Genomic DNA, 27236 nt, shown 5'->3' with positions numbered 1-27236 from the left:
AATGGACGTGTTGGGCAGGCTGCGGCTCAGCGGGTTGTTCTCAGCTTGGAAGCAGAGAGGGATGTGGATCAGCGGGTCTTTCTCGAACTATTAGTCCGTTTGATCCCAGTTTTCCCCTTACGCATACCATAGTGTCCTTGGGCAAGATACAAACAAACAAAACAAATTGCCCCTGACTGCTTTGTGGTTCTCGTAGAGAAAATGATGCATCCATGCTGCAAAAGCACTTTCAGTGGTGATCAAGACATTAGAAGTGCTAGGTAAATACAGACCATTAAACATTTGATGACATTTCTAATGCATAATGGACACAAAACTTAAAGAATACAAATATCTCAGGTGCCATACACATAGAAGAGGCCAAAGAAGCTGTCAACTGGGAAAGTGGATGGGATTCCATATGGAAGGGGCCCTTTGCCAGTGTCAATGTGCATAACACAGACATTTGATTTACGCAGGATAATTAATAGGCCATGTTTTCTCGTTCCATGCTCTACCCGGGCTCCGTCCCCCACCTAAATCTTCCAGACATGCTCCTGTTGTCGTGAAGGTGACTGACTCGGGAAATCTCTCGCTGAAATCTCTCTTCATATTTGAAAGGCAAACTCTGGGAATTGTCCGGATCCAATTTTCTGTTCATGCCAGAGAACCGCTTTAGATTCACATATACAGTAGATCTGCTAAATAAAGTGAGAAACCCTGTTTTCTTTCGTCTACTTTAGCCAAAGGAGCTGTGTGTCTATCCATGGTTTATATATACCAAACATAAATCAAGCATCTTGTGATCAAACATCATATCCCATACGTTTAGCAAGTATCATCTCTCTTCATGAACTTCCCTCCATATAAGGGTCTTTAATTTAACTTCCCGTTGTAAATGTGGCATGTTTGGCTGTGTTAAGTCTTCGTAACGTGTGTTAAAATATATTTTATTTACACCTCTGAAATAGCTGATTTATGAGCAGATATAAGAAAGGTGTTATCTTGTTAATATAGAAATTGAAAAACCCATCCTCACAGACACACTCACGGGCGACTATTAACAAGTAAGTCATTCTGTTTTACCAAAAAGAAAGAAAATAAGAATTAAGTGTAAAAACAATCTGAATACATGAAATGAAAAATAAACCACTGACGGAGCTGCCATCATTGGATGTCACATATTATCTAAAATACTTAGTCTTGTTACCAAGTCACAGCCGTGTCCCAGCTTCTACACGGAAACTGTTATTTCTGAGCCAGTGGCCAAGTAACAACAAAAAAAAAAAAAAGTCTCCAGCTCTGTCATCAGCCATTAGCCGTACGGGGAATATTCCCTTTGAAGTCTGTAAAAAGCTGCCATGCTGCCCATTAAATCCTCAACGGCAGTGTCCTCTAAAATAACCAGACCCCAAAATCTCTGTGGTCTGCAGAACAGAATACAGATGCTGGCAAAGTAAACACCTCATCATATTCAGCAGTGCATGCAGAATTCTTCTGTTTGAATTCCATTTTGTTTCATGAAGGGGGTGGAGAAGGTTAAAATATTATTTGAGTATAACTGAACTGTGGCTCTATTGTTGTCTGCTTCATCTGTTTAATGCAGTGGTTTTATAAAATGTAGCTCATGCTAAGTACACTTCTATATGATCATAGTCATAGCTGGCCAGTCCACTCTCAATGGTTTATCTCTGGAAGCGTGGAGCCCCACGTCGGCCGCCACTGTGTCAGTGTTCGATGCCACTGGGGTCTCACCACAACAGCCAGAGACAAACCATTCGCTTTTCAGTATTCTTTTATTTTCACCTCCACAAATGGTTACAGCTAGAGCACAAACCACCACTAAGGCCCAATAGTTCCCATAAATCAAATCAATCCACCACTAAATTTCACAGTCAGAGTCATAGATGTATTTCCCCTAAATAGGCATTTATATATATATAACAATTAGTCAGGTCCACTGTTTTTTTCCATTTTATCTCAATCCCATGTTAATTTACAAAGTACCAAAGGTCCATGAGTAAACTGATTTGACCAAAGCTATCTGTGAGCATTATGATCACTACCATCTGACATCAGATGTCTCACCAAAGGTAAGCAGTTCCACCCATCACATTAGACTGGTTAGTATGATATCCTAAATTAAGTAATTTACTCATTATCATCTAAATATTTGCCTGGGGTTTGGTCATTGTCCATAAATAACGTCTGAAAGTGTTGTTCAGATAGCTGAGTGCAAACTGTCTCTCACACACACACACACTCACACACACACACACACAGTCTAATCCCATGCAGGCTATAACTTAAAATATATATAAACTATAAGATTAAATCCTGTGTTTTATGGGTCATGTCCTGATCAAGATTTTTCGGGCCCTGATCCCATTACATCGGTTATTTATGGTACTTAAAATCTGATTAAGAGTTAATGTATCTGACACAGCTAGAATAAGCCGTAAAGACTTAAACTCACACTTATTTTCATTAACTGGTACTGATTAAAAAATATATTTAGTAAAGCTATTTCATCCGAGGCCATAGCTCATTGTTATACTCTGGTGGATTTGTTGGCAAAGCAGAAACCCACAGTACACTGGTGGTTGTACGCCGGTGTCACAGAGTGGCGTCTCACAAACTATCTTTGACGAGTACTGACAGCAGTGCGCAGAGACACACAAACAAACCAAACTTTAATTTAGGCCTGTCATCACGTTAATTACGGCTACAGCTGATATGAGGAACCACCAGCTGCATGTTTGATATATTATTTGGCGACAGTGACGCTCAGCACAGGTTTAAAAATGAGAAGCTGCAGATTTTCTGCAGGGCGATGCAAATTCTAAATATATGTCAGAGCGTACTGCAAACATGGACACCTCCCCCCTCCACCTGATGTACATTTTCACATACCAACAGACATCATCCAACCCAATAAGTGCTTTAAACCATGGTAAAAATGGAACTTCAGAAAAGCTATATTAGTAATCGCAAAGGTTAAAGTCTCAACCACAAACAAATTAGGACAAAGACACGAAAAATTGTTAAAAAAATATGTGTTCAGTAATTTAGTTCAGCCCACTTATGTTGTAAAAATGTAAATGGCCCTTGAGTTGGGAAAAGGTTTCCCCTGTGTTAAATAATCAGTAAAACCACAAGTTAATATGTCCAGAGCCTTTTTTAGTCCATCAGCTTAGTGCGGCGGATTCAAACAGTCCTCGCTAAAGTCCTTGTCATTCAAACACCCACACAGGGACTCACACATAATGGTATTCAGCAAATACGTTCTAAGAACAACACTTTAAATCAATCAAAATAGCTTTAGATAGCGTTAAGATCTCAGTCCACGTGCACGCACATGCCAACACGGGGAACGCTCATTCGCAAAAGAGCGCACGTATACGTTCAGTCACGTCCAGGATGAGCCTGAGCCCTTCCTGTCTTCTAAGACGCGGCTCATCAGATAGGATTCTGCCTATAAGGTCCAACCAATAAAAAGCTCAGATATTCTATTAAGTGTAAATCCTCTCCAATGGCGGAGCTTGCGGAGTCAGATTAGGACTAGACAAACACTGCCAAGCAGTCATGCCCGTGCCGGGACCACTGCCAAAAAGGAGCCCCACAGATACTGATGTGTCGCTGTGAGTGAGTGCGTGTGTGTGTGTGCACAGGCAGCAAAGAAACCCAATGTGAGCATTAGCAGGCAGGGGGTGAACAAACCAAAGCTCCGATACGTGCCGCTCAGAGTAATGGGAAGGCAGTGTGTCAGTGATCTGAGTGGGAAGCAGCTGCAACACACCATCTTTGTTCTGTGCGCATGTGCTTTTTTTTGTGTGTGCGTGTTATGTTTTTGTATCTATTCCCCTCCTGCAACAAAGCAAGCACACACTGTACCATTTGGCTCCGTGGCTGCGCACAGGTGTGCTCACCTCAAAGCAGCAGGAAGAACTCGTGCCCATTTCTGTTTCTATCGGCGGGTTTTTAACGCATTAATATTAATTCCAATTTAGTTTCCGGCGTCGTGGACTTGTTAGTTTGTTTAGCCGCTTCACTGTAGCGTCTGTTTATTTAGTAATGATAGCTGTGTGGCTCGTCTGTGGACTGGGAGCACAGGCAGCTGCAATGTTTTAGGCAGAACAGACATAGATTTCTATCAGTGACCCAAGGCTGCTCATTAGAATTCAGCTCACCTCTCCCGAATCTCGCCCTGTCTCTCTCCTCCCTCCAACTTCTCTTATTTTCCCCTCTCTTACTGGAAGAGAAAGAAAGTAAAACAAGGTGAACTGCCGGTGAGCCATCACAACAATCAGTGTGTGATGAGCATACCCAGCATTTCACTCACTGACAACCGAAAAGAAAACACAATTGCATATATGTGCACACACACATCTACACTGTGCATGCTCTCTCACAAACAAATATGGGATATTTGTGATTTTAACAAGGAATCAAATGTAAAGCAAGTGCTCAGGGGCTGGAGCCACAGTATCAAGGTCCTGATGATGCACGCACTCGACCAATCCCAAGGCCCTGGTCACATGTGTGCAAATGCAAAGTGAATATTGCAGGTCAAACTCAACCAGATTTAAACTCCACACAAAGAAACTCTGCGATTAAATTTTTTGTATTTATACTGAACCACATTGTTGTATTCATTTGTTGCAGTTTTTTGTTGAATTAAAAAATATAAGAAGTCAGCGGAAATATTTGTGATATTATCAATACATTCAAATTACCCAGATGATTGGATTGATGCATGTTAGCTTCTTTCATGTTTTTATCTGCCAGTGATAAAATAATTACATACATGTAATCAAACCTGTGTAAAGATTATTTTTAGTCTTAATCATGAACCTTCACATACTCTCTGATAGAGAACACATGATACATTAACTGCTTGTGTTTGCGGCCTTCTATTGTCAAGTAGGCAGTTGTGTGTGTTAGTGTGTGTGTGTGTGTGTGTGTGTGTGTGTGTGCTTTTGTGTTGATGTTGTTGTCCCAGGCTAATTGAGCAATTCCACAGTGGGAGCAGGCAGTGTTTAAGGTCACGGAATGATGTGCTCTCCTGGTGCACTTACAAAGCCCCCACCTTTATAATTACTCTGCTTTTATCTGTACAGCTGCTACAACCACTCGGACAAGAGCACGTGTATATGAGCTGCACGCTGAGCAATGTCACTTTCACATTTTGCACACAAACGCCCACATTTGCCTGCATATGAGAACGCGTTCCTCCACACCTCCTGAACCCACTCAGCATTCAGGGAAATACTCGTTTCTTTTTATTCCTTCTCTTTTTATTTCTAGTTGATCGGATCCGTGCACTGAGGATTTGCAAATCTTTCTCTGAGAAGATGCATTGAGCTTGTCATAAACTATTGAATTCAATGATACCTCTGAGATGTACAGATGCCTGTTCAGATCTGTCTTAGTCATTGTGCAATTATGTGTGTAGGTAGTCGAGTATTATCGGTGCCAGCACCATTTATCCTTAACAATGATTTTTATATTACATAAGGCTTTGAAAATGTGCTGCGCCCTGCCCTCAGATCCAAACCGTGTCTCTCAGTGGGATTTTTTGCATGCATGCGTATGTTTGTGTGTGTGTGTTTGTGCTCATGTGCTGGCATGCTTGACTGCACATGTGACTTGAACAAACGCCAACACTGGTGGCCCTGTCTGTTTGTCCCATGCAGACATTCTGTGAGTGTGTTCCCAGCTCCTCCCAGCTCAAACATCGCTGGTCTGACTCAGATACTGCCAGGGAGACCCCGGCCAAGGTAAGGCCCTGTCATCCACCACGTACACGTGCACACACACAGGCGAGAATGCATGTGTGCACTCCTTAACGCATGCTTTGTTTTTGCACAACAATTTATGTTCACTTACATTTGAGACTTCTCGCAATTGATGTCACATTGATAAAAAAAAAAAAAAAAAACACGAATTTGAATACTGACTCAAAATACTTAAAGGATATGACAGATTTCCATCAGTTAGATTGTAGAGAGGCTATGTATGAGATCAGGATACAGCAAACATCAAACAGAACAGAAATGGAGGGACTGGTTTGATGAAATGTTTTTTTGTATTTGAAATCCCTTCATTAAGTTCTTTAAATGTCGTCCTGTCTTTGTATTCCACCACCTTCCTCCCAGTAAAATCAGGGATTCACCGTGAACTTGTTTTCACTTGCGGGGGAGATTTGGTTTAACTGATGACGATTTTCGTCACAATCCGTTTCCTTCCGCCGCTTCGGTGTTGGCAGTGCGGAGGATTATTGCATATTACACATTACATTTTGCCACCGAGCTGCTGCAGTGGCTCAACCTCCGCGCGAGGACCCAAACACACAAGAATTATGGGATTAGGCCCCTGCAGATTCTTTGAACTGTGCCGAGTGATCACGGGTGTACCAGGAAAAGGAGCCTGGCAGAATGTGGGAAGAAGATACCCACTGAGTACTGATGTGAAAGTGGAATTCAATCTCCAGGTGAATGAAATGGAAAAGGAAATGGGATTGGTAAAAAACCCTTTTTGAAAAATTGTCAGTTTGAGAATCACAAGTGCTATGTCCCAATGTTTTGTAGTAAAGGATGTTTTATGTTCACTGGATGGCCAGCTTCATTTTGAATGTTTTCCTGTGTATACATCAGTTTGTGTCCACATATGTGTTTGTGTCTGTGTATATGTTTGTGTTCAGAAATGAAAGAGAGAGCTTGGGAGATTTCTTCTGGTGTCCTTCTCACCTAATGAACAGACAAAGCCTTTTCGTCCGACCCTTGTCTGATAATGCTCTTGCATGGGAGAACGCCATCATCAGAAAAACCCAGTTTTTTTTCTTTTTCTTAAAAGAGGAAAATCCTATGTCGTGGGATGAGTGGAGACAGGAGAGGATATGAAAGTCAGACACTAATTACTGAATGGGCTCCTGCTGAGAGATTGAGAGACTCATTAAAAAAAACTATGTGTTAAAAGGCTACTTGCATCCTATTCTCTGTGTCATTACTCTTCTACAACTCTTGAGCCCCATCGAGAGCTTACCGCTGGGACATGAAGCCGGTTGCTTCTTGCATTTTATCTCTAACTGACCAGGGAAAAAATTAATTAGGCAGGGAGAAAAAACCACACTCCTTATTATCATTATTTTTCCATTCAATTCATTCTGTCAGTCTGACCTCATAAAAAGTGGATTGGTTCTTTTTTGGAAGCACAAAAGATCGTCCCTAGGCCTGTTCCTTCATTCAACTACAATATTAGACCATTCCTGGCAAGCAAATATTGAGAGCAGCTGTCACACCAGTACAACAACCAAGATTTATATTATACATTAGAGGTTCAGCTTTAACTGTAAAAACCCTTAAGCATCAAAAAGATTTTACAATAAAAAATAGACAACAAACTGGGACACCATCTGAACAGGTCATATTCCCCTTGGGTTTCTGAGTCTCAGTTATATGAGTCCCACTGTAACTTGACTAAACTCATATCATGTGGATGTGTTGCTGTTTCTACCTTCAGAAGATGGTAAAAAGCGTTATGGATGTTTTGACGGACCACTGGGCCACTAAAAGGGGGAAGGGGTGAGATTTCTCCCAGTGTCACAAAAGACCTGTCCGACAGACCGATGGGTGTGAGAGAGAGTGACAGCATGGAGCGCTGCATGTAGGTCTACAATGAAGCAATAGTTATAAACATCAGTATGTACATTAATATTATATAGTATATGAGAATAATACAAAGAAAAAGACTAAAACTAACAACACTGTAGTGCTCACTTCAATCTAGGTATTTAATGGGAAACGCTGTGTCGACCTATTGGTCTGTGTTATTCTGTTGTACTGAGCAGAGCCACAGGTGTGGGGTGAGTGTGCCACCGGGGTCTCACCACAACAGCCAGAGACAAACCAGTTGCTTTTCAGCATATTTGTATTCTGTACACACAGGTGAAAACATAAATCGAACCCCTACTTAAACTTGTCAGCTATTTCAGCTGGCACATCGGCACTGCTGCTCAGTCTCTCAGTGTCTCTAATCATGTGTGTTCCTCGTGTGTCTCCTGTCTCCCATGTGTCTCTTTGCTCTGTGTGGCAGCTCAGCTTCTGCCTTTTGACTCCAGGGAGAGACCATTGTCCAACGAGTCTCAGCTGTGCCAATCACTTCTTTCATGTTCACCTAGTGGTGCTCTCTGAGCCACCTCCACACCATATATATATACAGACAGACAGACAGACAGACAGACAGACAGACAGACAGACAGAGAGAGAGAAAGAAAGAAAGGCTCAGACAGATTCCAGTATCAACATCTGAAGCCTCAGTCCAGAAGAGCGCAGTCCTAGGAACAGCTAAGATACTGTGCAGAACCCTCAAACACCCAGGCCTCTGGCAGAGGACCAGAGTGTCGGGAAGACAATGCAACCCCCCAAAAGGTTGAGAGGGAGATCTTTTTTTTTTAATATAAAAACAACTTAGAATCATCAGCTGTGTGGCACCTAGGCACCACCATAACAGCCCCCACCCAAAGTGAAACCAAAATACCTTGATTGCTCCCTGTTGGCTGGCTGCAGGGCAGCTAATAAATCCTGCCTCCTCCATGTTAACAAACGGGACTTAGGACAGACTAGACAGTCAAAGTACACGTCAAATACATTTTTCTCAACGAATGGTCTCTGTGATTTTAGATTGACCCACCATTTTACTAGCACTTTATTTGCAGGACCTCTGTAACTCCACTTGGCCGAACCGTTACCTCTTTGTTCCTTTAAGTTTAGCATGGGTTTGGTATCTGGGGACATAATTTAGTCTAGTTTATGGTGGATTTTTTTTAAGTTTCATGAGAAATATGTTCTGCTCTTGTCTTAGTTTTTCAGAGTGTATGCAGATGTCTGCCAGCTCCGTGTGTGTCTTGCTGTCAGAATAAAGACAGCCAGCGTATATCTTTCCCCATATTAAGTATGCTAACATTCACTTTGCTATGAATTTAGAGCAGTGCCGATGATGGCTTCCACTGATGTCTTGGCCCGCTGGCGACAGAGCTCAGTCAAACTGTTCTAATGTAACATAGATGCCATTCTGCAGCGTGAGGCCATTATACACTTTATGCAGAGTGCACACACACACACAGATCCCCATGCACACATTAATACAGCCAAGCCAAGTAAAAATCACTCGGCTGCACCTGCACTCACATTCACGAGTGGGAAAAAAAAGCAAACCCACTAAAACACTGTTTGACATGCAAAGGGTGATTTCATAGTGCAGTCAGGGTCTCCATGTTGTTAGAGCGAGGAGACCCAAAAAAATTGTGATGTGCAGCAATACTCCCCGGGAGCGCTTTTCTGTGATGATGTGTTTGGGTGAGAAAACAGGGAGAAGTGGAAATGTTCTGACAAAGCAGTGCTCCAGTTTTTTCATGTGCAATATGTGAATGCGCTCGGCTGTCTGTTGCGAGTCTTTGGCACAAAGAGCCGCATTCAAACTGTGTGTGTGTGTGTGTGTGTGTTACGTGTTGGAAGTGTATGTGGCAGGAGAGCACTGTCAGTATGCCGTATGTGTTTAAGTGTGTGTATGCATGGGTGTGTGTGTTTGTGAATGGTTTCCAAACCATTTGGACAAACAGAGCCTAGGGACAGTTTCCAGTGGCAGTGCTTAAGTAGCGGTGTCCAGAAAAATAACAGCCACAGTGGAGCTGGCTGTCGCAGAAAAACAATAATGCATATATTTAATCAATGTGCTTAGTGGATGTTAAAACCTTAGTTTTTATTTCAGTGCACATATTAACTCTATTAACAGAACCGAAGTATGATAAAAGTAGCAATTATCCTGTCGCAAAATGTTGTTTCTCTTCAGTCCACATTTAAGATTTATTGTAGTAGTCTACCCAATTTATAGGTTATTGTATTCACCAAGTTTGTGCTGTTTGTCTCGTGGGCTACATTTAAGAAATAAAAATCACAGTAAAGATCTTATTTTCTGTTTTGTGAACATAGCACACACAAACACACATATACGCAAAAAAAGCACAGGCATGCAGCAGTGACTCACCAGGCTCAGCAAAACTTGCTCACTGGCCCCAGGCCCCGTACGTGTCTGACCATGTGGATTATGAATGAAGCCAAGGGGGGTACAGATGGGACTGATGTGAGAAAAAAAAAATAAAAACATCCCCGGGCCTCACATGAACCCCCTTTTTTTGTGTGGGCATTTGCTCGTGCTGGACTAAGGAAGGATACAAGTGAGGCCCGTGTGAGAATAAATCATCGGGTCTCACATAACACGCCACGTGTTCTGTCGACCATGTGGGCTAAAAAATTGGAAGCCAATGTTTGGCGTATTCCCTTCACACTTGTTGTCAGAAAGCACATTTCCGCCCCCACATAATCATTTGGCCACTTGCAACTTTTATTTTTATGTCTTCTTCACAAAGACTATTGGGCAAACAGGCTGCGGATTTCCTGCACAACGCAATCGATTTCCCCGTATTAAAGGAACCATAAAGCTTTCTCGTAAAGCAGACCATTAGCTGTCTATTAGTGTGCCTGGCTGTGCTTGTATAGCCAATTTACATATTAATGAGCTCGCTCTTGCTCACACTTCCGCATACAAACAGATAACAAGCACACACTGACAGGCACACCGGCCCACACATTCTCATAGAACATCCTCCAGTGTGGAAAAAGATCAGAAAGACATCAGTTGCTGATTCATGTGGAGGAAGATACGGGCAGGGGGGATGGATAGGCGTTGTTAATCATGCATAGGTGGGCCATATCACTCTCTTCTCTTGACCTGAGTGGGAAAATGGTGCCAGATCATAAAGGGCCTTCATCTAGGCATTTTATAGTCGAGTTAATGGAGACTTTGTTACCGGTAGAGGTCTGCCATTTTCCTCTAAGAAGATGCTCCTCTCCGTCCATTCATTCACATCATATTGGCTGTGAGAGACACTTTAGTTTTACTTTCTCTTCCTGGCTATTGCTTATTCAAGGTTTTTTATTGTTTTCCTTCCTGGCAATGAAATGTAAAGACAGAACCGTGGTGCCTGGGCTCTATGTTTACAAGAATGGCCTCAGGTCGGCATCCTCCATCCACCTCATCACCACCGCCGCCACTCGACATGGTGGGCACAGTGTTCGGACAGAAGTTTTTCTTTAGTTTTAGAGAATTTGGATATTCGAGAGGTCTTGCAGGCATTAACATCCCGTTGCTGCATATATCATTTAAAACTACATTTTGACAGATGGAAATATGGTTATATCACTGAACACTGAGAATTTGGCATTCAGAATATCCCCAGTGATGAATGGGAGTTATTTCTTTTTTTAATAAGGCAGGTGTTATGTTGTGTTTTTTTTTTTATGTTTCCGCATTTATGAATTCATCATCACCCTTTTTTTCTCTTCTTTCCTTCCCTCCTTCCCTCTCTCCTCCCTCCCTACAGAGGATGAGCTGCAGCTACCTGCTCTGTACCATCCTCCTCTTTGTGGCTGTATTGCTGGCTGTCACTGTGACTGGCACCATCCTCTTCATGAATCACTACCAGGCCCCGCCCATGTCCGATGGCCTACCCCACATCTCCACCAATCAGGACGAAGCTAACGCCCTGGTCACCGTCGAGAGAGGCGACGGCTCTCGCATCAACATCTTCATCGACCCCAACTGTCCCGACTACAACAGTAACTTTTTGCGCCTGGAGGGCGTGCAGACGTCGCTGCTCCACTCGCTGACCGACCACGACTCCGACCTGAAGTCGGTGAAAGGCCAAGACCGGGCTCTGCTGGTCAGCCTGGCTGAGGAGGTGGCCAAGCTGTCGGCACACGCGGGGCAACTGAAAATGGACTACGAATCCCTACGCAGGGGGCAAGGCAGCCTGGGTCAGGACCTGAACACGCTGCAGACTGAGCAGGGTCGCCTCATACAGGTGAGACACACACATGAACACACACAAACCGGTTTACTGACACACAATCTAACAACACAATGCATATTGGTAATACAAGTACACTAGCAAATGTCCGAGCAGATTCATATAAATTACAACTGAGATGTACGAGTAAAAAAAAGATTATAGATTACAATGACACAATCCCGAAAAGCCAAAATGGAGATATCGAAATCATGAGTCTCTTAACATTGATCTTGAAAAAAAAAAAAAAAAAAGTGGCATTTCTGTAATTCTAGTGTGGTAACAAATATTGGTATTTCTAGTCTAATGTAAACATTGTTTTTATCTTTGTCCCTTTCTTCTTTATGCCTAAAAATATTAATTTAAATATTTAAGAATTAAATAAATATACGTGATTGGTTTGTGAGGTAATAACAGAAGATCTGAATCCAGCGTGCAACACTCGATACTGAATTCCCAAGTGATTGACCGTACAGTGCCCGAGGACTGGATTGTAGAACACCGATCGATATGTATTGATTGTCAATCCACCTTCAGACATGTGGTGGCTCATCGGACTTGCGAGTTTCCTCTATGTTTGTGTTCCTGTCTGCCAGATCCAAATACCATCATTCACTAATCCAGCCTCAACTCCACCATGTTCATTTCTCCTCGCAGTGCATACTATCACGGAGGGGGAGATTAAAGTGCAATAGGCCATAACTTATGCAGTCTAGTGATTGAAGATGAGGTCACTAGGGGAAAGATGCCCGTCATGAAGAAACTCCCAATTAATGCAATAAGATAACATAATGTTTCCCCAGAGGAATTAGACTCCACATGAAAATATAATTCGTCCTCCTTTAGTTTCACACTGTCCACATTGATTTATCGACGATACATTTCCTAAATGTGCGTGGAAAATCTTTCCGCTACATGCCCGTTATTTTGGCCCAATAGGCTCAGTCTCTCTATTCTGCAGTAAATACATTTCATGGCTGCCAGCCTTCTTCCAGCCAGGCGTCCTTTGCTCAGGGTTGAACATTGTTTAGAAATTGCTCAGAAACTCGCTCGAATGGTCTACGCTGTCCGTCTCCATGGGCAAAAAAAAAGCCATGGGTGCTGATTGTTAGCACAATGGAAGCAGAACGAGGGCCAGTCCCTGCACTGCTGTTAATGGGGTGTAGGTGGCACAGTGCAGTGGGCACAGAGGCTAAGTGGAGGTAGCGCTAGCAGCCCAGAAACTCTGGGTGATTGATTTTGTCTTTGGAGGCGAGGCATGTGGCGTGCACATCCGCTGTTTCTGCAAGACACCACGGTGTGACTGTGTGATCTATGGGCCACCTGTGGCCAGGACTTCTGATTTATACGATGACATGGAGCTGACTGTGCCGGTGTTAGTAATAGCTCTGTGTGAACAACAGCCCCTTGAAGAACAGTTGCAGCCCTGCCACGTAGACAGAAACCCTCCCGCAAGTCCTCGAAGTGTAGGGCAGCAGAATCTGATTGCAAAGACTTTTGGACCAATCAGTTCTGATTTTTCAAAAATACGCATATTCAATTCTATATAAGTCGAAGCCTAGAATAGAAATGCAAACCAAAGCACACCTATGTGCCTTCAAATAAATCACACTGATTGGAGAAACCAGGTACAAAGTGGAATATAACAATATATTGAGCTCAGGTTTTCAGAGTGACAGTCCAGGAGAGGTATATTGCTGGTGTTAGCTCCAAATCTAAACTCTGATATAATGCTGTTAGTCGTTATTGCCTTTTCTTATATCATGTGAAACTCAAAGTACAGTGGACATGACAGATCACCCACAATGTTGTTTTTTGCTGGATTCCCAACTCTCTACAAAATACAGAACAATGCAAGCATCTAAATATAGGACGATATGAACTAATTTGAATAATGACACTTTAAAGTGAATAATTGCTGCTTCGAACAGGGCCGTTTTTTGACAGAGTTTCAAATAATTTTCATGTTGCTATACTTTGGACTGTTTATTATTTTGGCATAACGTGTTTGACCAAGTTAGGTTCTTGGGACCTCCCTTTCCTGAACATTAGAGGCCCAAGAACTGAACCCTGAGGCACACCGCATGACCTGATCTCCTTAGATTCAAAATGATAATGGCAGCAACATAGCTGATTTCTGGATGTAACCTTACTCAGAACTATTTCTCCTGCCATAGCATTCGGAGAAATGGTAAATGGTTTGTGTTTATTTAGCGCATTTCCAGTCTTGAGGAACACTCAAAGCGCTTTACATTACAGTTTGCCATCCACCCATTCACACACACATTCATACAGTGCATCCATTAGCAGCACTTTTTTTTGTTAGTTTGTTTAGTTTGTTAATTTGTGCCTTCATTAGTTTAGTCTATAAATAAGTATTTACCTTTAAAAAGGACTTGAGCTTTCTAAACGAATTCCAATAAATGAATTTCCTCACTAATCACCAACTTGCCTCTCAGTAACTCTCACCTGCAAATTACTAATAGGCAAACAACATGAGCATTGGGATCACTCACCACATTTAAAAAGCAATAACTAACTGACATTTGCTGTGTCTCAGTGACTTATGTCAAAGTCTGAAAAGCGTTTGCTATTTGCTTGTTGACAGGAACAGATCTGTGCCTTGTGTTTACAAAAAGAAAGGTGAATTCTTTTCAGCACCACAATATGAATCTTTAAATCCTATCTTGACTCTTTTAAAAGGTATTTTCAATAACCCTAGCTTTCCAGATCTGATCACCTTTCTCATGACAACAGGTTGAACTTTTTCTTATTTGCACAAATTACATTTAAAGGTTTAAATGCCGTCTTGTTGCTGCTCCAACCAGCACGGGGAACCCTGATGGGATGAGCACAGAGTTTTTGTGACTTGCCCAGCTTTAAAAAATGGAAGGGCTAGATCTTCTTCTGCAAAAGTCCAACTGTCATTATATGTCTCTCACATACACGTCCGACGTGACATTTAGCTAAAAGGGTTCAAGAAGGTAAAAATCTTGGAGGAAGTACATGACTTAATGATTTCTTGAACCAGAGGGTCGCAGTTTAAACTGAATTGTGTGCCTGTGGAATACTGATGCTTTGAAACAACACCCACAACCGCTGCTATGGATTTCCGGGCAAAGCTCTGCTGCTGTAGAGCAACAAACCTTATCATCTCAAGATGTTTTTTTTTCTTTTTAACACAGCCCTTTGAGGACTTAAGAAAGTTAAATTCTCTGCTTGTTGGAGCATTTTAACCAGGGTTGTGACGCACGCAACTTCAAAAGCAATAGAAGTAGATAAAGTCACACACAATACGGAAACATATTTCAACACGGCAATGCGGTAGCTTTAAAGAATTAGCTTGCCAATTCAGAGGAATTAGGAATATCTTTGTTTTGAAGGATAAACAATATCGTAATTATAATACAAAATGGAATTTGTATTATAATGGACACATTTTATATTACAAAAAATATGAAATATCATCACAATTAGCTTTTTACCTTCACCATGAATAACATCCCTTCATATTTTACTGCAATATGAGATTAGCAATTAAAGGAATCAGTGTTGTTCTTTTTTAATATAATGACATTAATTGAGTGGTAAATAAAATACAGACCATGTTGATGAATGTGTGAGGGAGTGTTCGTGAAGTCAGACCAGGTCAGCAAGTGATTTATTTCCACCAATTTATTTCATTAATGATGCTTTAATCTCACAGCTGGACTCTTAGCCCCCCCACTAAACGACACACGGGTAAAATCAAAACGCCCGATCAAGGATCAGAGACTCTGTGGGTCAGATTTGCTATGAAAACATTCCCCTTAATGGTTCTGTCCATCATTAGGGTAATCTTTTATTCATTGTTTCTGTGCTTCAGAGAACTCCCGTAGGCCTCGGATCTTCAAGACACTTTAATCAGAAGGATACAGTTACTGAGGCAGAGGTTCACTGAGCAATCCTGAGCTGCTTTCTTACCACAAGTTACCTCAAGTGTTTGTTTTGATATTTGGTGTAAGGGCAGCTGGACTGTAATACCCCCCCCCCCCCAAAAAAAAAGCACATCTGCTAGGGTAAGAAGAAATAATTTTGACGAAATATATGACACCTTGTTGTCCTCTTGATCCAGGACGGTATTTTGAGTTCACCCTCTGAATTCAGAATGTGCCACATCCTGCTGTAGCTTGTTGGCATCAGAGAAACACAACAAACAGGGAAGAACAATTAGCCACCAAGATCCCGTTGAAGAAGAGGTGGAGGGGACGAAGATGAGCTTCTGCAAACACAGCTACCGAGAGATGAAAAAGATGCCGTGAAGTTCAGGATGAGAATAAATAGATCTGATATCTGGATGGTAAAAGCGCAGCACGGTGAGAGAGGATGGGATTAACAGTCGATACATTCAGCTCGACTGGATCTTTTGAGGCTGTGGATGTCACCTGACTGCAAGATGGTTTTTGGTTTGAATCCCAGTTCAGCTGGGTTCTCTCTGTGTAGAGATGGTATGTTCTCCCTGTGTCAGTGTGGGATTTCTCCAGGCACGCCCGCTTCTGTCCACAGTTCAAAGACATGCAAATTGGACACTTTAAATGGATTTTAAATGGATTTACCCGACTTCCGCCCGAGATCAACTGGGATTTGCTTCAACCCCCTATACCATAACCCTAAAAAGGATAAATAGTATAGCTAATGGATGGATCCATTGGACACATGATGTTTCTAAAGCCTCATATTCATTAATCGATATTTCAGTCTGGCAGAATGTTTGAGACCTGCCCTTGTAGCAGAATAAAACAAAAGTTCAGTTTCATAGTCTTAATTGATCCATTAATTGTCCAGTCTCTGCCAAACATTACAGATTTTTCCCAAATTTTAAGGTTTTAAATTAAATTTGATTTGTCTGATCTGTGCAAACCCCAAAACTATTTCCTAAATAAACGAGCCAAGTATGAAAATAGTTAATAGATTATTTTCTGTGATTAAATGATTAATTATTCTAATTGTGTCTGAGCTGGAGTTGTTTGGCAAACTGGATTAGATTTTACAATACAAAAAAACTGGAAATTAATATTAAGCAGAAACATTCATATTTTTTCCATTATAGCACATGTCATGTCAATGCAGAAGGTTTGAAAGAGGTCCAGGGGAAGTACAGTGGATAGAAGTTTTTCTCATTACATTTCAAACCTCTGGGCCACTTGGATTTATATGCGAGTCCACGGAATTGTACAAATGTGCTTGAGGCTTTAAATTATTTTCAACTTGCGAGGGCTCTGCCAGTCGAGAGGAAAGAGAGGAGCGCTGTGACTCCATGGCTCCTCTCACTTCTCCCATTAGCTCCTGCAGGCTCCAGTTGACTGGACAGCATTCGTCTCAGAGGTGAAGATGTTCTGTTAGGCAGATGGAGACCGAAATACTTTTCCCCCCCCCCCCTTTTTTTTGGGACTCTCAACTTGCCGGTTTCTGCCTCGCGACTCGTCTCTGTTGTGTGACCTCAGCCACACAGGGATAAGTGCAGGGGCGGACTGGGGGAAAAAAGTGGCCCGGGAGTTTCTGTCAGACCGGCCCACTCAGTAGCCGCGTTGCCCACTCAATGGATCGCGCGTATCGAACAGTCAGTGGCCTTCTGGGAAAAATACCCATACACTTAACATTATTTTGGATGATTACAAAGAAATTACATCATATATGTATGTTTGTTTTTTAATAACATTTGGATCCACCAATTTGCCTGGATGGACACATGGAATAAAATGATTATTGGCTATTGTAACACTCCAAGGTAGGTATAGTTTGCTAGATGAATATGCTTAACTCTTTGCTAGTATCAGATGGTTATACAAGTATAACTACCAAGCCTTAAGGAATGAATGTCAGCAGAGAAAGACCACACAATAAAGAAACTGGAATCAGTGGGTAGAATTTGTATGAACAATATATTAGAAATGAATAGAACAGAACATACGATGGGGTGTGAACATCAGTGGTATCAGTAGTGTTGCATGCTGGGTGTGTGATTGTTTGTGTGTGTAGGGGTGCTGAAGGTGCATAACAAAACAGTAAGTTACATAACAGAACCTAAACTAGCAGCCCAGGTTCTTTAAGGTCATAAATAAATAAATATATATATATGGTTATAAATAAATATATATATATATATATATATAGATATAAAAAACAATATCAGTATACTCCATACTATAACAGTTTTATTATAAGCCCACTACATGAGTAGTTTTTGCAGCAGCTCACTCTTTTCTGCAACACCGTCAATGATTTTCTCACTGTCCAGCATCTGCAAAACATCTGTTTGAGTAGCCATCAACATAAAAGCCTCCAGGTGCTGTTGAGAGAGTGAGCTCCTGAGCCTGTTTTTTATGTATTTCAGGGTTGAAAAGCTTCGCTCACATGCTACCTGTGTGACAGAGAGGGTAAGCAGGAACCTGTATGCAAGGCCTATGATGTGGTATGCATCTGTCAGGAGGTTGTACTGCTTCAGAACTCGGTAGCAACAGATTGGACAGTCCTTGCAAGATGAGCACTTTTTGTACACTATCTCTGCCTCATCTTCAGCATCCTCTGGCCCGGGTTCTGTTGTCTTTGTTGTGTATTCATCAAATACTGATGACTTCAGCCTATCCCATTGTCGTGCCAGACTTTTGAGTTCGCTCTGTAACTCTGCCTCTGTTGCTCTGTCATCAAATGGCAGCAAACATTTGCTTAGCTCTTGAAGTGCTGCCTCTGGGAAACTTTCGCCGTAGGATATAACCTGGCTGAAGTTTTTTGGGTCCAGAAGTGCCAGATCAGCATACAAAGTGCCATTCTTGAGGAAACGTTGGTGCATGCTTCCTGCGACTGTGTCCATTATTCGATTGTGAACCTCAATCTTGTATGATGCTTCGGCATCTGTCACAGCCTCATCTCGGGACCTCTCTCCAGGCATCGATTTTTTCCTTCTTCCCCGTTTCTGTGGCAGAGTGGTCTCCACCTCCAGCTCAGTCTCCTCACTCTCCTCCCCAATTTTATAGTTGGCCCACTGGATGAATTTGTCGGCTGCTGTCTTGATGCTCTGAAAATCTCTGGTCATTTCTTTCAGCTCTGCTTCTGCAGTCGCAACCATCCGATGAGCTGTCAGGATGTCCATTCCACTGGTTTGAAGATATTTTGAAACTGGTGAAGTGACCTGGAAAATTCGCAGGAAGATCTGAGCTGTTAGTATAGTTTCATACTTTAGAAGCTGGCCGATGTATCCCTGGGCATTTACTCTCGCCGTGGCATTGATGGTCTCTCCATCTTGAATGGCTGAGAGGGTGTGAAGGACATCAAAATACAGGGCCCCGTCTGGCTTTCCAAAAGAGCCAAACACCTTCGTCAGAGCAGCATCTTTGGACCACCAGCGCGTTTCTCCTATAGAGGTGAGACGTCTGCGTCTTGGGTCTTTGCTCTCCTTTTCCCAGATGTTCATCCTCTGGTAGGACTCTCTGAAGAAGACAGCGATGTGGTTCATAAGAGAAAAAAGAGAGCCACTTGCCAGCACACACTGTGTTGTGTCTGTCAGCACAAGATTTAATATGTGTGAATAGCACCACACATGGATTTGTGTTGGGCACTTTTCAGAGAGCAATGCAGAGAAGCCTTTATATTGGCCTTGCATATTGGAGGCCCCATCGGTGGAATTCCCAATACACTGCTTCACATCCAGATCCATGGCCACCAGCACGCCATTCACAAGTTGGGCAAAGTACTGCCCAGTGGAAGCCTCACATCTGGTCACAGCAACTAGTCGCTCATGAACAGTGTCTGTCACATACCGTATGACAACAGAGCACTGATCATGGGCTGTGATGTCCTGTGTGGTGTCGATCTGGACCGAGTACATTCCAGATTTCCGGACTTCAGCAGCGATGGCACTTTTCATGAGGCGTTGAATGGTGGTGATGATGTAGTCGATGGTCGTTTTGGATAGGAGAGTGACAAGGGCACCTCTACCTTTTGTTGAACCAGACTGGTGAATCTGCTTGCTCTTTTCGATGCAGAGAGTGAGGTGTTCCTTGAGACAAACATCATATTTTCCCAGTAAAACTGTTATTTCCAAAAAGTTACCATGGTCAATAGTGTCGTCATCCAGTGTGTATGCTGCCTCTTTCTGCCTGCCTCTGTAGCTCAAACCTCTTTTGCCGATGAGCTTTATTACATCTATAATGCGCTCCAACACTTGTCGCCTTCTGCGGACTTGCTCTCTGTGAAGTGACATCTGAGGTCCCATGAGAAGGTCCTGGATCGTGCTTCTTGAAGATCTGAGAAAATATGCCTCAGCGCAACCTCTGTGTAGTTGGCTCTTCTCATGCTCTTCAACTCTCTGGTGTATGTGTGTGAGGTTGGACATGCCAGTGATGAACGTGCTGCTTTCTGTGTGATTAGCAAAGGCGAGACAAAGGGAACAGAAGAGGGCTTCTTTTTCTTGACTGTATGAAAGCCATTTTCTGTTTGTGCCGTCTTTACAAAAAAAAGCTCTCTGCACTACAGCCTTGTCTGCCTTCTGCTGTGGGTGAAAACGGAAGAAGTGGTCAAATGTGTCTGACTTCGGCCTGGTGAAATAATCAAAATCTTTGCCTTCACTTTCTGTGTCTTCTTGCCCTTGATCATCCCTGTCATCTTGGCCTCGACTTTCTCTATCATCATGGCTGCTATCCCTGTCCTCTTGGCCTTGACTTTCTCTGTCATCCTGGCTGCTATCCCTATCCTCTTGGCCTTGACTTTCTCTGTCATCCTGGCTGATATCCCTATCACTGTCATCTTCAGCCTACGTGAGTGGTAAATAAGGTTTATCATGTTAGTATGTTAAACCATTGACACAACACTATCAGCAAACTACACTTAATAAACATTACATTTAAGTGTACTAAGAATACTTTTTTATAATTAAGTTTCCACTATTGGTTAGTACACTCAATGTGTATTAGATAAATATACTTGAAATGAGTCAAACTATTAAAATATTTAAACACAATTAATCGCAATTTTTGAATGTCCCTATTATTGTAATGCTCTTATCAACATGGAAAAGTGGATTGGCTTGCTTTATGCAAATGTTTTATTTTATTGAAAAACAACATTGCCAAACAGGGCGCTACAAAATATAATTATAAAGTGCACATTTCACAAAGACTCAGCCTATAGTGCAGTCAAACCATGGCTTAATAATTCATTTTTTCAAGTTTGCTGTGAACATCGCCAGGCCTCTTATTTAAGAAACAATGAACCTTAACAGTTAGGTTACCAATAGAAAGTAGACAAGCCTGTTGACCAAAAGGAACGTTAATCTCGCGAGAAAAACATTGACGTCGTTAAAATGGGTTTGCAGCGTCGTTAATAACTCGTTAATCTGACTTTATCTTAATACATCTGCTCAATTGAAATACACTATTTTTGTACTTGGTATATTAAAGTGTTACTTACGGTGTACGTTGTACCCTGGCTCTTATCTTGGCTCTCATGCCCCTGGCTGCTGCTTCCAGCAGCTGAATCATCAATCTAGATAACATATTAACATTTTGTTTAATATGTTGTGAAATGCATGCTATACTTGGCCAAGTCAACGCCTCTACATAACATATTAACAATCTAGATAACATATAAACATTATTTATAATTTTAGATTTTAGCATAACAAACTAGCTGGTTAACTTATTTGTCACAGGTTAATAGAAATTATAAGATTGTCCTATTTACAACTACCACCATGGATAGCTTGCTCATCAATTGTAAGCCAGTGACTACGGCTAACATGTTAAAATAGATAATCTAGATGTTGACAACAACACCAGCTTGCTTATTTTACCAGATCATAACGGTCTATGGGGTTAGGGTTATCTTACCTTTTCACTGTCACCAGTCGGTGGTTTTCCAAAGAAATTTGATATTTTTAAATGTTTTGAGGCACCTTTCTCCAGACATTTTTTCTTTTTATCTCTTAGCTTTTCAGCTCCACCTTTTCGTTTTGGTGCCGACGGCATGCTCTCGCACTCTCCAAAACAACGAAGGCAACGAAGAGCTGGGCCTCATGGGTTGTGCGCATGCGTATAACTGGGTGCCGCGTTGCGTGTATGTATGCAAATCCAAATTCTCTACACTTCGGCTGTGTAAGAACCAATTTAGAGGTGTTTATTAATAAGGTGGAGATCTTTTCTTACTTTGGACTTCCGAAGTCTGTAAAACACATATTAAAAGACACTTAAAAAAAAATCGAAAAATAGTCACCATGAGTGTGAAGACCGATTGCGAGTAGCAGTATAAAAGCAGTCAGTGCGAATAGATAGGTATAGCTCTTGGAGAAAATTACGCTTGTGCCGCTGTTTCAACCATTGTAGGGCTGATGCGATGATGGGCGTGGGCCGGTACATCATAGTGATGGGCCGTTGGATTTATATTTTCGGCCATCGGCCCACCGGGGATGTCCCCGGTATTCCCGATGGCCAGTCCGCCCCTGGATAAGTGTTTACTTCACGGAACATCTGATTCTGACCGAAAAAGGCAAACCTTGTCGTGTGCATAGGCGAAAAATAATTCAGCCGTGTGTAATGCAGTTAAGTTTAGCCCCCAAACTGCTTTTAAACATGAGACGCAACAAAAAAAAAGGACTGCAGATGCAGTCTGATTAGTGTGCGGATCAGGTAGAGCTCGAACAGGGATCTCTTGTTAAAAAATGAGCCTGCAGCGGATCTGATATAAACACCTAAATTTGCCTGGATTTTAAAGCCTGACTCGTAAAAAAAAACAAGGCCCCTCGTGTTTCGCACTGTGGTTTAACTGATTTTGTGAGCCAATGTAAAGTCTGCCTAACGAGAGCTAATTACACCGCGATCCTAATTGATGTGTCAGTCAAGGCTTAGCATTGAGACGGCAGACACTCCCCTGCTATCGTCTCTCCCTTCTCACACACGCAAACACACACACACACACCTGCCGGCAAACATACAGTGTGTGCTTACCAAATAAATTACAACTCTGGAAATAAATTTGCACGCAGGGAAGGTACACACAAAGCTTAGAAGAAACCCAACAGTTTAATAATAGCAAATCCTGCAAGAAAACAGTGGAAAAGTTTGCCTAGCCCCCATATAAACGCACACACACACACACACAAAAGTTCCTGCAAAACAATGATACATTCAGAGAACAGAAAACAGCTGTGTCCGGCTTCGCTGCTGTGCACAACGGGTCCTTTCTGTTGTGTGTGTGCTGTGCACGTGTGGTTTTTCTTTGTTCTTTCACGTGGGCATTCACATACTGTGTCTTATTTGTTTGTGTCCGGTGCGTGGGTTAAAGCTCCAGTGCCCATGTAATGTGATTGCAGTGCAGCTCGCCATGCCTCAGAGGTGTGTCGCATTGTTATTGAGGCCAGACAAAGGCCACCGGAGTTTGTGTCTAACGCAGCTGTAACCGCTGAATATAGCTACACACACACTGTACCTTTGATGGAAGACCATGGACTCCTTATACACGACTTTGAACACTGCAGGTCAATGTGTGTGTGTTTTTTTTTTGTGGAGACTAAAGTAAGGTAGTTTGTGTGTACGTGTGAGCATATTCCTCATACCGTTAATAGTATGGCGTATTCCTATATGGGGCCCACTACCTGGCTGCACCAAGGCGTCAGCCAACTAGGACAACGTGTGAAAACGACCTTTCCATGAGGAACAGTACATAAAGGGCTGCAGGAAACGGAGTGACCACAGCAGATCAGAGAGGTTAGCCCGCTCTCTGCCATTCCGAGCACACACATTCATCACCAGCCTTCCCACCGGGCTCTTTGTGCTTCACACAATTCACCGGGGTGCATTGTGGGACGAAGGACCATGTGGTGTCTTTGCTATATGTGATTTTTGCACCTGTGTGTTTCCTAAAGGTCCCTAAAGGGCTCTACCGTACCAGTGGTTGTAAAGTGTATGTTGGAGCCCATTAACTACAAAATGAGTTACTATAGATATAAAGTGCATTAATATTGTTTTATTATATTCCAGGCAGCCTTTTAATTCCATGTTCGATAAAGTTTTTTATTTAAATTGTTTTCAATGTCACACTGTACATGCAGAAGGTACTACTTTAGAGTCTATCCTTGCTGGTGTGTTCAATGATGCTCTGATATTTGAGTTGCATCTACAAGATTTCCACAGAAAACCAATGCATTGATTTAAATTCTCACAATCAAAATCAGCTTAGATTTCATGAGTTTTTAAATTTAAAAAATGAATTTGTTGATAATTTGCATTAAAACCATTGGACTCTCCACCTTTAACAGCTCTTGAGACTATATGTCCAACTTCCTTTCACATTTATAAAATTCAAAAACACAATTTTATGTATTTATTCTAAATGTCAGACTATTGCATTAGTAAACCCTATCTCGCTCTGTCAGTGTTTTCCATGAATTATCCAAACTGTGCCAACCTAGCATATTTTAATGTGTTCTGCCACAGTTTCAAAGCAATCCCCAAAAAAAAAAATGTACACCACCGTCCATAAAGTGTGTACCATCCATGCAGACAGTTTCAGAGGCCGTTAATAATTATCACTCCTTTTATGGGAAAATCTGTGAAGAAATTGAAAAAATAAAATCTAAAGGTTCTTCCCTGTAGAGCTTCCTTCATATAAATGATGAGTCCCTTCATGCGTTGTGCTGTAACTGTGAACACAGGTGGTTACTGTTGGATTTGCTCGGAATGTTTTAATAAAACAGGTACCAGTGATCCATTCAGAATGACATGTTCATGGATCACTGTGTGCATCAAGTCACTCAGATATATAACAGAAGAAGAGCAAGTCACGTATTTCACTTGTTCGTCAGCCGCAAGGACAATGTGATGTCTCGGTAATATCACTGTGGCTATACTTGTATTTTCACAAATATGTTTCTTTGCCCGGAACGCTCTGTTCTGCTCTCCACAAATACCTCATTACTCCGCAAACGCGTGTCCTTCGTATCAAGTAGCATTTGGATTCAGGGCAGGAATGGGGGACTCTGCCGATGTCAATTTAACAGTTTTTAAACGTAATGAAATAAATTGAAAGCGCCGCGTCTATGCCCGAAGGTTTTGAAGATGCTCGGTTAATAATCAGAGTAAATGAAATTTATGCACCATTTATAATTATTCAGGTAAGAGACACCATAAACCCCGGCGCCACTTCACTTTGATATGAAAAAACTCAACTGTAAATATGTCTTTTTTTCCCACTGTGCGTGTGTGTGTGTGTGTGTGCTGCAGCTGCTGTCAGACAGCCAGATCAACATGGTGAAGGTGGTGAACTCGGTGAGCGACGCTCTCAACGCCATGCAGAAGGAGAACGTGGGCCTGAAGGCGCGCGTCAAGGCCGACTTGCAGAGGGCGCCAGTACGAGGGGGCCGTTTGAAGGGCTGCTCCAATGGTAAGAGAAATTATGCGTGGTGTGATTTTCATAGACAGTGTGTATACTTGACTTGAAAGATTGGATTCCTCTTTTCCAGACGTGTGTGTCTGCTATTCAATTTGTCCCCCTGCCTCTGTATTTATAATTCATACACCACTGGCTCCCCTCGTATGTTTGACCTTCTGCCACTGTGTTCCGCTCCAATGTCGTGATCCCTCACTATGTTAGCCAGACTCCACAATCCTGTAGAATTATATTCCAGTGTGGTCTGTCCGTCATCCATCTTACCACATATTCATCCATCCCCACCTCCCCCGGTGATATCAGCATGCTTCCTCGGGCCCATCTCATCCACATTATCCACTGGCCTTGGTAGAGATGTGAATTTTTTCACTGTACATGAGGAATGACTTGTAGGTTCACTGGGCTGTGTTGCTGTGAGACAGAGAAAGGCCTGAGGCATCATCCCATTGGACGGCTTTTAACCAGGCACGGTACACCCAGTGGCATTCCCCTGTTGGGTTTGCCTCACATCGGTAGCCACAGAGCGAAGGCCGATCATGGACAGCATACAGCATGCGATAATAAAGTGACAGAGATTCCACGCACGTTTTTTTTTTTGTTCTAGTCAGACTCCAGAATTTATGTTTCACACATCTGCAAACATGAGGCCACAGTCATGTACTTAAGTTGTGACACAAAGAGCAGAAGTATATTTTCAAACTTTCAGACTCACTCTTGCCGGAGAACCTGCAGTTCTTCACACGACGTGTACGCTGTTTTATTTATAGCCTACTTTACAAACAGTTTAGGCATGTGGCCTCATCAGACTAAGTGATGCAATTGGGTAATTATCTGGCACACCTGCCACCTATCAGCTGTTGTTTTCTCAAACCTCTGTCGTCTCCTGACAATGGTGTGAAAGTTAAACGGAATCATCCGTCTTTTTTGGAGAAACTCTTCTGCTCTCCTTCAGTTTTAGGACAGGACATGTTTCCCATTACAATATGATTTTTAATGTTGATGCATCTTCTACTCTAGTTATATATTATATATCCACCACTTTTCTCTATATATATGACATTAATGCAGAATTGTATAATTTTTTTTATTCTGACACCTGTAGAATTAAACCATCTAAGGGGGCTTTCACACCCACCTTGTTATAACAGGTGTGAATGGATCATTTGCGGAATGCCAATTTTAGTTTTTAACAGTTCAGACCTTTGAATTAATGGCAGGAAGTTGAGACGACAATAAACAATAGAAGTACACAAAGAACAGGAAGCACCTCACAGGACTATTTGCAGTCTTCTTCTACCACAGTTTAATGTTTGAACGATGAGGATTTTCATTTGGGGCAATTTAAATGGTGTCAAGTACAGATAATTATATTACAGCCGCAATGAAAATAACTGTATTGAGCTTTTCTTCTATTTCCTCATTCCCAACGGAAAGACCCCCCCAAGCTGACGACACACCAACGTCACTCATTCACCCATTTACAAACCAATCAATGTCAAGTATAGTTAGATGCAGACCTCCTAGGCGATAACAGGAGGTGTGTATGTCATACAAAAGGGAATTTTTGTTTGCTCCCTAACTTGAAATGTGAAACCAAAAATACCCAGATCCAGCGTAAACCTGAACCTTGGTTTGGCCCATGGTTGTGGACCCCAATAATTTACATAGTGCTGCTTCAGAGAAAAATAATGAATCTCCCATTCTGGTGAAGTAGATTTTTTCAGATAAAATGATAGATTTCAGTGTTCCCTTATGGGTTGAAATAAATCTCTGAATCGTTTAGTTTAATGAATCATTAAATACCCATTGGATTATGTGAAAAGCTTGAAACAGGGCTGTTTTTCTTAACATTAGGAAGCTGGATATTTTGGAGGTATGTGGTTTTAATAGGGCAGTGGGACACAGTGGCTGAAGCTCTGTCCATGGTGCTGAAAAT

The 27236-nt window shown here is 42.1% G+C and overlaps 1 protein-coding gene across 1 annotated transcript in view; it reads left to right on the top strand.

Annotated features, from left to right (window-relative positions):
* The window catches only part of fibcd1b (fibrinogen C domain containing 1b), a 115723-nt gene that overhangs the window by 22522 nt on the left and 65965 nt on the right, over positions 1-27236 (top strand). The window contains exons 2-4 of the mRNA XM_053411902.1: positions 5676-5759; positions 11420-11899; positions 25135-25294. Of these exons, the coding sequence (XP_053267877.1) occupies positions 5676-5759; positions 11420-11899; positions 25135-25294 (724 nt within the window). The remainder of the gene's footprint in view (positions 1-5675; positions 5760-11419; positions 11900-25134; positions 25295-27236) is intronic.

The sequence above is a fragment of the Pleuronectes platessa genome, chromosome 19, assembly GCF_947347685.1.
Source record: "Pleuronectes platessa chromosome 19, fPlePla1.1, whole genome shotgun sequence".
Classification (NCBI taxonomy): domain Eukaryota; kingdom Metazoa; phylum Chordata; class Actinopteri; order Pleuronectiformes; family Pleuronectidae; genus Pleuronectes; species Pleuronectes platessa.
The sequence above is the reverse complement of the archived record's forward strand: the minus strand, read 5'-3'. Positions and strand labels throughout refer to the sequence as shown.